Source organism: Rhipicephalus sanguineus, chromosome 4 (assembly GCF_013339695.2).
Source record: "Rhipicephalus sanguineus isolate Rsan-2018 chromosome 4, BIME_Rsan_1.4, whole genome shotgun sequence".
Taxonomy (NCBI): domain Eukaryota; kingdom Metazoa; phylum Arthropoda; class Arachnida; order Ixodida; family Ixodidae; genus Rhipicephalus; species Rhipicephalus sanguineus.
The window spans coordinates 127,609,143-127,621,499 of record NC_051179.1 but is presented as its reverse complement, the minus strand read 5'-3'; the positions used below and the strand labels follow the sequence as shown (position 1 = coordinate 127,621,499).

The window sequence follows — 12,357 nt, the reverse complement described above, 5'->3', positions numbered from 1 at the left end:
TTTATGTTCGTGCTTTCCTTTTACAGCGAAAGCTGTTATGAGATCATTTCACCGGCCGTTTTTGGCGCCGTAGTTGTCCGCCGCCGCCGCCGCCGCCGGTGTCCGTAACCAGTATCGCTCGAAATAAGAAAAAAAACGAAATAAGAAAAAAACTCCAGGATGGAAGGAGGTTCGAACCTGGGCCCTCTGCGTGGGAGCCCAGTATTCAACCTCTGAGCCATTCCGGTGCTTGGAACTGCTTTGCAAAAAGGTCCTATACAGACTTCATGTCGGGAAGGAACCACCTTAGCATATGCAATATAGCGTGGTAGAGAGTAAAATAAGCACCAAGCGTCGCGCAACGCGTCGCACAACGCGAATTCTGTAACCAGGCGTCACACAATGCGAATTGCGCAACGAGTAGGTTGCTGAATGCTTCCAACCCATTACAAAGAGCTCTGCCATAATTCTTCATCGTCATCACGCACAGCATCAACAAAGTGTGCATAATGCCTTACATGCGTTTAGCAGGTACCACGCTGCCTGTAGAATGACGAAAAATGGCACAGTGCCTACTGCCCTACTACACAAAAATTACGATTTATAGCGTAGTGGGTTCCTCGCAAGCGCACTTCTGTTGGTTGCCAAGGAAGCCCAAACGACCGGGCGTCACACAATATGCATTACGTAACTAGTGGGTCGTTTAAAGCTTCCAACCCATTACAAATGGCGCAACCATAATTATTCATCGTCATCAACCGCCGCATCAACAAACTGCGCATAATCGCTTACATATGGTACCTCGCTTCTCCGCAGAACAACGAATAATGTCGTGCTCGTGCTTCCCAACTTCCCAAAAATTGCGCTTTGTGGCGTAGTGGGTACGTTGCTAATGTACCTGTATTAGTAGCCACAGGAGAGTTTATAACGGGCTCTAGAAATGCCGCTCTTCCAGCTTTCGCTGTGACTGTGCTGCACTTTCCGCGCAGGCCTGGCGTTTTTTTTCTTCGTCGATTGCCTTTTACCTTTTGCCCCCATGGATGACAAGAAAGTCGGTCTTTTCTGGCGCCAGTGTGAGACCAATATCTCTGGTGAAGTCACCGATGCTAGTTAGCTTGATTTGCATAGACTCCTATTGTTTTCCTGGGAACGCACCTTTCGTATAGTCCCTATAGCGTCACATCTTCAGCATGAGTATAACATTCCCAATGCGTTCGATTTCTTCCAGTCTTAGAGGAAAATAGGCTTGAGGACAAGATTGAATGGCCTAGGGGAGATTACGGCTATCTGCAGAAGGCTAAGGCGGTTGTGAAAATAAGAGCTGCGCTCGTCGCCACCTTGAACCTGAAGCGTTTTGCATTCCAGAAACGCGGCATAAAAGTTGTACATATTGCCCTTGATGTCCGTTTCTTGTGCAGCTTGCATAATTTATACAAGAAGAGGACTTTCTGCGGTCGTTTGGACCTCTGTACTCCAGCGACTATACGACGGCATAAAAGCGAGGTGTCCACGTTCTCCATTAGGCGAAGCATAATGTCTTGATTGGAAAGAACAAGTCTGAATCTGTGTTGGGTGTTCGGTAGAAGGCTGTCTTCTTCTAACCACCATACTAACCTTGTATTGACCGTGCTTTTGATAAGCTTGCAGAGTAATGACGTGACATGAACCGCTCTCAAATAACTGAAACAGTTCGGTGACTTGTTCGGTTTCGGAATAGACTTGAAAACTGAAGGACGTCAATCCGCTGAAAAATATCCATTTTCCCTGTAAGGTTGATCTCCTCCAGAAGAGTGATTTTGCATCCTGCGGTGAGCTTCTTGCTAGGCGCTACAGTAATTGATGTGCGCTACCGATGTGCACGTACTATCGCGTACCGAGCTGTAAGTTGCCTTTAGTGTCAATTTAAGGTTAGGAAAGATGCTTAGTTCGGCCACTCGCGTGCGAGAATGACACCAACTTGTGCGAGGGAACAGCAGTAGTTGAAGAGAAAGCAGAATAAAGAGGCGAGCTTATCGAAGGTGTTGGGTTCTATTCCCGGTACCGTCGTTTTTCTAATGGGCAGAGAAAGTGGCCATTAGCTTGGTGTTGTGGGTACTCATTTATCGAGAAGGTTCATTCTTCTTTTCTCTAGCTTCTGTCACTCCTGTCTCCTCTTTCGACAATGACGCTGAGCCGTGCTCCCTTACTACTCGAACATTCACACTAACGAGTGCTAGCACAGGACAACTCTCCGTCACAAAAACTGGTGAGCTGCTACAGGCACTGCACTCTTTAAAAAAAGGTTGTAGTACTTACTAACTTCGGCTTACTAACTACTTGTCACATATGTTACTACCCTGTTGTAAGTGCGGTTAGTAACGGGGAGGTTAGTAACCGTTACAACCCTCGCCGTTACAAAGGCACTTAGTAGCGGTTACTACCCTTTTCGTTGCTAACCAGTAAAATAGGTAGTAACGGTTACTACCAAAAAAGCATTAGTAACCGTGATCCTTTTGTCTTTTGTTTTTATAACGGTCAGATTCGTGAGCATCAACATTGCGATATATCATTAAGTAATTATGCACAGCATGTCATGAATCAGAACAGCACACACACACACACACACAACGACAAGGCTACGCGACACGTGTAATTCAAAAGTGTTTCCAGGAGTATATATAGCCCTACCTTTGGGGTACGCAGCTGGTGCCGGTGAGCAGCTAGGCTTTAGGATAAATAGTTTAAATTATGCGCCTATATTTATATAGCGTACAATTTTATTAGGTGCAGGAGGTAACGTAGCGTAAGACTTTTAATCAAGCACATTAAGACAATCAATATGTTATGTCTATTTTGCGTAATATCGTCTCAACATGGCCTAGTGTACAAGACCCAAGAAGGGTACTAAGCTTACTAATATCGCCTCCATGAACTTGAATGGATCCCCGTGCTAGTGAATAGGTTGTAAAAAGCTCGTAATAATAACTTCTAAGATTCGTTTAACAAGTTCGTTTAACAGGTGCATGGCAAAAAGTTAGTAACTGTACGCAAGAGGTAGTAACCGTTGCAACTTTTAAGTGTCTGCTAACGTAGGTAGTAAAAAGGTAGCAAAACGTTAGTAAAGGTCCAAGAAAGCTAGTAACAGCTGCTGTTACTATTTGTTCGTGGTTACAAGCTTTTTCCTAACTTTTTTTTTAAGAGTGTGGGAACCGTACCTTGCGCTTCCCGTATTCGAAGAGGATCCTTTCAACATTCAGCATAGCTGTGATTATTAGGGGTGACTGCAGTAGAGGAATGTGAGCAGCCAGCACAGATGAAGGTTCCTCTCCTCTTCTGTGCTGGCTGTAGAAGTGTTTGTTGTGAATAAACAGTCGAAGTTCCTTCTGTACATCGTAAAGGAAAACAGCTGACATTCAAGGGAAGGCAGAAAAAAATAATTGAACAGTGAATGGATTTGAACCATGTTGTGATGGAGTTGTTTGCTGATCTGTGGCCTTCGCAGAGCAAGTGGCGTAGGTCGCATTCATTCATGACAGTTTCCTAGGTGCTGTCGCAGCCATAGATGACTTGCGCCTTGGCTGGTGTGTTGCGCCTTGACTGGTGTGTGGAGCACTACATACTGAACGGAAAAAATACGCGCCAGAACTTTGTATATCGGATGGCTTGCCGCGTTTCCTGGCGGCAAGTCCTCGCTACCGTCGACGCTATACCAGGCGCTCCCGTAGCGCCTGGTATTCCGTCAGCGCCTGGCGCACCACGTGTGTTCGTTCTACCTAAGGCGTCTTCGATGTCGGTGACCGTGAAAAGTTGCTTTGAAGAGTCTTCTCCCGCTCGGGCATCATCCCTGACATGGGTTTTTTGCATGGCAACATTTGTGTGTGGAAAAAAGATGTCTGCTGGTTTTTCTGAGAGTTCTGCACTGGTGATATCTTCCTTCAGTGCAACACATGCTGCGCTATCAGATGTCTTGCGCCGGCCCAGAAGGGATCTCATGATACCCCACGGTTTGCTTGAAGTTGTTGTTCCGTTAATCTGTTCACATATTTGCAACCGCTGCTGAAATGCCAGCTCCCCAGCAGTGTTGTATGCATTACCGAAAAAATGTAACTAAAAACGTTACTCGTTACGTTAACGAAAAAGGAACGCGTTACCGCCTATACGTTACCTACAAAAAAAGCGGCAAGAACCAGAATAATAATTTATTAAACCTCATTTTTATGTTTCGCATAAAACATCTAACCGAACCTTCGATTTTAGCTGAACTACTGATTTAATTAGAAAACTTTGCACAAGCGTGCCTGACTTAAGCAATAATATAGCCACCTAATGTTTACTGTAGAGTAGCATGTGATGGCTTGTAGCTTCGTGTCACCCATTCGCCAGCGCCAAGTTATCAAACAGCGATGCACGAACGCTGCTAAATCAAGAAATGCTGATGTTTGCTCTTGCTTCTCCTCCGAGAGCGCTCACGCGGCAGCGCGTTTTTCCATCGCACGGCCCCTTTGCTGTCCGTTTTGTCATAAACATAGAGGGAGGTATACTCGGCGACAACTTTTCTTGGCTCCACTGTGGAAGCTACAGAGCCAAAGTGCCTGCATGCGCGCGCGTCAGGAAATAGTACCTATATTTATTTTCTAATTCGAAAAGTTACCTAGCACGAATAAATAAAGATTTCTTTATTATAAAAAGAGAACGAGTATGGCAAGCCATTCGTGAAAAAATGTTATTCTAAACTTCAAGTTTGTTTCTGTCTTTATTTTTGGACAGCACCACGTTTTCCTCACGCCTGCACCACATTTTCCTCACGCCTGCTCTCTCAGAGTCAGTAAACATGGCGTCTGCGATGCCGCTTGAACCGCTGGCCTGAACCGTGTGCGGCCGCAAACTCGCCGTTTCGTTCTCCGAAGAAGCTGTACTCTAAATGTGACAGAAAGTGGCTATCAAACCAGACCACGCAAGTTATCTGCAATGTCATCGCTGGAGTGAGGCGCCGTCAGCGTGACTTGTCTGCAAATGCAGTGTGCTGGACTGTCGCCGAGCTCACCGGAGTGAGTGAGTGAACAGTTAAGCGTATCAAGGCTGAAGCTCTGCGGGCCCAACTTGCCTCCCCGAAGCGCAAGAAATTGAATTTCTCGGGCCAAACTGAGAAGCGCATCACCGGCAAGACGCGGCTGCTGCGCTATTACACGTTTGCGTTGGCAGCATTGCGGCGCAAAGTGCACAGCTACTTCATGCGCAATGAAATACCTACGGCCGAGAAACTACGCTCTATGAAGGTGTGTGACCAGCGAAGCTTGATAAAATATTCTGCGTCAGTCTCTTTTTAATTAAGCGTGAGCTCTCCTTAAATCTCAACCCAATTCAGCGGCATCATGGTACTTGCATTCCGTATTTATTCGAATACAATGCGAGCTTTTTCTCCAAATTATTGCTACTAAAGTCGCCCCTCGCGTTACGATCGTGATCGCGTTACAATCGAGCAAACACCGTATTCAGGCTGCGGTGTGCGCTTGGCGGCGTTCATCATATTCCCATGTGTCTTATTTTGTTGTCTTCGGGCTTCACCCGCAAAGACTGTTTGGAATGCTCCGCGCAGACCGCGATGCGATGTTCTAGAAGGGTCACGATTGTTTTAGATCTTTCCATGAAGATTGCGCGCGGTACGCGAATAGTCTAGAGATTACGTGGCCACCAGCGATAACCCTGGAACATTCGCTAGAACATGTATAAAAGCCGACACGCTTCACCACTGTCATAATTATAGACGGACGACGCTCTGACTGACTCGTTTCCCGCCCACAAGTTCGGCCAAATAAAGAATTTCATCTTCGACACGCCCACTGCTGCCTTCGTCAACGTAACAACCCTGTGACAATATACAGTACAGTAGGTAGATGCATCTACGCACACTGATGTTCTCATTCTGCATGTGGACGTGTTGCTAAACGCTCCAGCGATGCGAGCAAGCGAAACCGAAACTGGAACTGAAATCGGCTGCAAGATGCCGGACTACTTGCGTAGTAACACAAATGTGCGGATGCCCCGCCTCCGTAGGGTCTCCCTTTTCGGAGGTGCACTGAGGTACGGGGGCGGAGTCACTTTTCTTTTTTGTTGTTGTTCGTTTCCTGACGTCATTTCCGTTTCCTTTTTTTTCTTCTTTTTCGCGTAGAGCGGCCAGGAGCGGCTGCATGTTTTCAAAAGTCTTTTTTTTCTTTTTGCGCGGGTAGGAACAACACTGTGCAGAGACCTTTAATCGCGATTTGGCTAACCTCAGAGCCAAACTCGATCCGTGTCGGCCCTGGTCGCGATCAAAAGTGTTTGTACGACACCGGTATATGACACGGTATGAAAGCAAGCTTGACGGCTCGCAGAAGTTCGAGCCATCGTGGTGACCGCTGTTATGACGGTGGATACGCAGGTCGTTGAAGGCGCACGTAATATTTCCAAGGTCATTGTCGTGATCGACTTGAACATAAGCCTCCTGTGTTCCCGAAGAATCTGACCTGGAAACTGGACTCGCTTGAGCGCTGGCCAGACGTGGGCTGAGTTCAGTAACGAACTCTGGAATTAAAACTGCTGAACGAGTTGGATGGGTGAGTGGAGCATTAGTTAATGCGCGCTAAATATGTTAATACTTTAATGAGGACGCGTCTAATGTCGACCGCATCCTGGATTATTACGTTGGCCGTCGTTCCAGTACCAAACAGCTACTTGGTGGCCCGTGGGCTGGCCGTATGTCGTATCCAATCTTTACTCGCGCGTCGCAGGCGCACGAATAATAAATCGAGCAATGTTGCAGGAACAAAAGCAACAAACCGTGTATCATTGTATCGCCATAGAGAAAGATATCACTGCCACCGTCATAACAGCCGACACCACGATGGCTCGAACTTCTGCGTGCCGTCGAGCTTGCTTTCACACCGTGCCATAATACCGGTGTCGCACGGACACTTTTGATCGCGATCGACAGCCAACGTATCCAGGATGCGGTCGACAGTTCGGTATTGAACTCAGCTGACGTCTGGCCAGCGCTCAAGCGAGTCCACTTTCCAGGTCAGATTCTTCGGGAACACAGGAGGCTTATGTTCAAGTCGATCACGACAATAACCTTGGAAATATTCCGTGTGCCTTCAACGACCTGCGTATCCACCGTCATAACAGCGGTCACCACGATGGCTCGAACTTGTGCGAGCCGTCAAGCTTGCTTTCACACCGTGTCATATACCGGTGTCGTACGGACACTTGATCGCAATCAGGGCCGACACGGATCGAGTTTGGCTCTGAGGTTAGCCAAATCGCGATTAAACGATTAAACCATGCAGCCGACCCTGATGCAGCGATCAAATGTGCCCGTGTCAGCAGAGAACATCGTGTCAGCCTGTCGGCGCTGTCAGGTTAGTCGGGTCCATGCTCTGCAGTGTTGTCCTTCCTACCCGCGCAAAAAAACAAAAAACAAAAATAATGACTTCAGAAAACATACAGCCACTCCACGCAAAAAAAAGAAAAAACGGAAGTGACGTCAGGAAACGAACAACAACAAAAAGAAAAGTGACTCCGCCCCCGTACCTCAATGCACCTCCGGAAAGGGAGACCCGCCTCCGTAGCCTTCGCTCCAATGCCAAGATAAGTTGTCGCCGAGAATAGTACGTCTGTGTGAACGTAGTACTGAGGGTCTAGTCACTGCAACGGAAAGTCATCGAGAGTGAGCCGCATTCAGCTTCATCAACAGGCATCCGCTTGTGCTCGGCGCCTTTCGGCCTCCGCTTGCCCCTTTTTGTGACGCCGCTTTTCCGCGGGCCATGTCGCGCAGAGCCTGCATGCTTGCAGCCATAGGCGTGCGCAGGGTTCCCCTTCGGGAAGCCTGCGGACGTCCGTCGCAGCGCCCCCCCCCCCCTCCTATTATGTCATTGCGTGCCGCTGATATCACGCACGCCCCCCCCCCCCCTATTCGCAGCTCCCCCGTCTCTATTATTTCAGTGTATGCATAGGGCTGACCTTGCGCCCTCCCGGCCGCCCCTTCTGCCCCCCCCCCCCCCCCCCCCCGCGGGCGCACGCCTATGCTTGCAGCTGTAGCCGAGTCGTATAGACGGCGGCGCCCAGGCTAGATTCGTCTCGTCCAACAAACGCGGACGGCTCTCCTCCGAACACAAGAGCATCCGCGTTAATTAGTGCCTTCATACCTCCTATCTTCTTCGCTTGCATGCTACGAAGCGTGCACCACACGCACGAACGTTGGGGTTTTCTTCGTCCAAATTCGCACGCCCTATGCGCGCCAGCCAGGTCCTCCGACGCGCTGAGCATTTTATTAGTGCGCTCGCATTGGCCTTAATAACCTTTGGTATTTGAAAGAAGCGCATTCTACTGGGCTGCTGTTTTCTTCCGCAGCTGTCGATACGATTAGAGCTGCATACAACTGCGCATATAACCATAGTGGAGGAAGAAACTCGCAGATGCTACAAGGCAGCGCTGAACAAGGTCTAACCGCTATTCGCCAATATGGCCGACTCGCTCCGAGCAGTGACGTCAAGTGACGTAGGTGTATGCCATGTATAGTATTGCAGGGACAACTTGCTGGCAACTACAACTTGTAAAATTGAAGCAACAGCTCTATTTCTCGTCGGACAGCATGCCTTGCTTTTAAATGCGAATGCATTTCTTAGTCGGGCTATGTCAGGCATCCGGCGTTGTCCGCGGCGCCATCTCCCATAGCAACAGCTGCGGGCGCGCGCGCTTACCCTCGCCCCTAGCAACCGGAGCATGTGGTGCGAGAGAGTGTAGGAGGGGGTAGGTGCAGTGCTTCGCCGTTCCTTCTCTCGCCGTTCGCTCTCTCTCTTCCCTGCGCCCCACTCTCCCGTCCGCTCGCGCCTCACTCTGTACCGTTCGCTGGCTGGGCGCCTCTCAAGAACATCCGGAAATGTGTGCTCGAGACGCCGCTGTGAAACGCCAACGCCGAGCCGAGAACGCTGGCGCCCCACTCTCCCGTCCGCTCGCGCCTCACTCTCGACCGTTCGCTGGCTGGGCGCCTCTCAAGGCGATGGCAGAAGTCGGTGAATGCGAATGTCTGACGGCAACGGTACTCTCTCTCGGCGCAAGAAATGCATTCGCATTTCCTCACGATTCCCTTCGGGGAGGTGGGGGCATTTTTTTTTTTTTTGGTTAACACGTCCGCAGCTACGGTAAATAGGCGCTCAACGGACGCCTTAGATGATAATCGTATTGTCAACAGCTATCAGGCCGACAGCAGTCCGCAGCTGCGTCATAAGGATAGCTCTGGGAATGAGGCGCCTACGAGACGAAGGAGCTTTGTGTAAGACTTCCAGGATAATTGGAATAAAAAGTGGCTAGTAACGCGATACCTCATGTGACCGAAAAATGTTAGCGTAAGTACGTTTAAGAGTGAGGTTTGCTGGGCCAGTTGGTACATGATGAGTGGTGAAGGGTTCCAGCAATTTCAAACACGAGCACAAGAAAGGAAGCGTTGTCCTGTGCGTTTCCTTTCTTGTGCTCGTGTTTGAAATTTCTGGAACCCTTCACCACTCATCGTAAGTACATTACCCGTTACAGTTAAGAAATGGTAACTAGTGCGTTACTAAATTACCGAAAATGTAAAGCGTTACCGGTAACGGCGTATTTGTAACGCATTACCGCCAGCACTGCGCCCCAGCATACTTCTGGATTTCTTTTCGTAAAGAACGCAGTAAACCTCGTAGTGTCTGCGGACGTCCCTTCGCTGGATATTAGCGCGATAGTGTTAAAGAGCTCGTTTCGCAGAAATTCCGCTGTCGGCTGCGGCGTCTTTGGTTGTGGGCGAAAATGCAGTGGCATGGCTCCTGTGTTTTGAAACAGATAGCCAGTTGTGTGAAATAAGTAAAACAAATGTAATCACTCAATAGAATGCTAAGGAAATGTAATCGATTAAGGAATTTCTAACGTTCAAGCCGGAGTGGTGTCAAGGGTAAAGTATGTGTGGGTGTACTGTGTTGTTTGTGCTCGCTTTAACAGTGGTATGTGAGCTGTTGCACAAGTTTATATTCGCCCTAATTATCAACCAAAAAGTTGCATGCCTTGAATATTGCCAAAACGACATTGCAGCAGGCTGTTCTTCGAAATCATTTACCATTTTGAAATCATTTACCATGTTGCAGCCTAATCCATTATAAACTTGGGATTGTGATGGTGATGTGACCATTTCTAGACTGCTACATTGCATTGGCTATTGAAACCTATGGAACTGACTGTTGACTTTTTGCACTTCTAGCCCATGGAAACAGGGAAGAAAATAATGCATATCACTACAACATGCAAGTCTCAATCATCAGCGTGAAGAAATTGTGCTTGTCTCGCAAAGCGCTCGTTCAGACTACGTAATTAATAATACATGGTTCTATTTTACATATTGTCTGTGCTGAAGAAACGGTTTTGCAGATAAGTTGACGCAATGCTCTGTGGTAGCACTTTGATTTGACATTGCAAGATGTAAATAATGATCCGTAAGGGAGTGTGTAAGTGACTCAGGCATCATCTGGTGAATAAGTGACATTGCATTCTGTGGTATCATTACGCTTTCATTGAAGCAGCTAGGATACAGACAGTGGGAAATGTGTAAACTGTCGCGTTAAATAAAGAAACAGTGCCTTATCTAATGGACACTTGATCGACTTGTAGTTCTCAACACCAGAAAGCGTGGTGCCAATGTTATCTCTCTCATATTTTTTCATTATTCTTTTCTTTTTCAGTTTGATTGATATATGTCTTTCACTCATACTTTATTTCATATGCTTCATGCGTGAGAATACGAAATGGTCCTTTTGCTGTGCAGTGTTTTGTGGATATTTTTATGCAAACAAAAGTCGAGACTTTAATGTGTTTATTGGCGCGTATTCAAACAAATTTGCCTCTTTAGATATAGCATCGGAATGACATTTAAATCAGCTTTTTTTTGGCACCTGGTGTTCGCATGTACTATAGCATAGCACTTATATGCTGCAAGATATTTTGATGCCAATGTACTGGGTCGGTGTACTGTTGCATAACAGTTGCTTTGGTTTGATTGAGACAAGGTGATCATCTACTGCACTTACATGATGAACAACCATTGTGTATTGCCTGCTGCAGCATTATAGTTCCATATAGTGTATGACATATAATTTGCATCACCTTTGTGTGCTCTCGGTGGATTTGCAGGTTCCTTGTCCTTTGCGTCCCCGGAGCAGTCTTCTTCTTTGGCGTCTGTTCGAGGTCGACTCCATTCCTGCCAGCAGTGCACCTATGTGACCCTGGACAAGTCAACGATGAACAGACACCTTCAGAAACATATGGGCGAGCTCCCCTTTCAGTGCCACATGTGCCCCGCTGCATTCACTCGACCCTCGAAACTGGCGGATCACATGCGCACTCACACAGGAGAGCGTCCCTATTCCTGTGTCCACTGCAATGCATGCTTTTCGACAAAATCCCACCTCGTGAGACACATCCGCACGCACACAGGAGAGCACCCCTTTTCCTGTGTGCACTGCAGTGCAACCTTTGTGCAGAAATAGCAACCTCGTGAGGCACATCCGCAAGCACACGGGAGAGCGTCCCTTCACCTGTGCCAGCTGCATTGCATCGTTTGTGATGAAAGCCGACCTCGTGACGCACATGCGCATTCACACACCACAACCCCTATTCTCCTGTGTCCACTGCAATGCATCCTTTAAGCAGAAAAAGAGCCTCTTGAGACACGTCCGCATGCACACAGGAGAGGGATGCTTTTCCTGTGTCGAATGCAATGCATCGTTTGCGACTAAATACAACCTCGTTCAGCACTATGCGCTCTCACTCAGGAGAGCGTCCTTTCTCCTGTGTTCACTGCGATGCATCCTTTTCGCGCAAAGGGAGCCTCGTGACGCACATACAGACCCACACAGAAGAGCGTCCGTTTTCCTGCGTCCATTGCAATGCATCCTTTAAGCAGCAAAAGGTCCTCGAGAGACACGTCCGCAGTCACACAGGAGAGCGTTGCTTTTCCTGTGTCCACTGCAGTGCATCGTTTGTGACTAAATACTACCTCGTTCAGCACATGCGCTCTCACACAGGAGAGCGTCCGTTTTCATGTGTTCACTGCGATGCGTCCTTTTCGCGGAAAGGGAGCCTCGTGGTGCACATACGCACTCACACAGACGAACGTCCCTTCTCCTGTGTCCATTGCGATGCATCCTTTAAGCAGAAAAAGGGCCTCGACAGACACCTCCGCACTCACATGGGATAGCGTCCCTTCTGTGCCCACTGCAATGCATCCTTTCCACGAAAACGCCGCCTCATAGACCACATTTCCCGCCATCATAAAAATGAGAAGCCATGAATGTGACGGGCCTATGGGCTTTTCTTAAACGAGAGGTGTGGCCGAGAGAGGAGTTT

At 48.1% G+C, this 12,357-nt stretch overlaps 1 protein-coding gene across 5 annotated transcripts in view; it reads left to right on the top strand.

Moving 5' to 3' along the window:
* Nucleotides 1–12,348, top strand: part of LOC119390655 (gastrula zinc finger protein XlCGF57.1) — a 200,867-nt gene extending 188,519 nt beyond the window's left edge. For all 5 annotated transcript variants that reach the window (XM_049415129.1, XM_037658274.2, XM_037658273.2 and 2 more), the window contains one exon: nt 11,143–12,348. In XM_049415129.1, the coding sequence (XP_049271086.1) occupies nt 11,143–11,498 (356 nt within the window). In that variant the 3' untranslated portion in view covers nt 11,499–12,348. The remainder of the gene's footprint in view (nt 1–11,142) is intronic.
* Nucleotides 12,349–12,357: the final 9 nt, after the last annotated feature.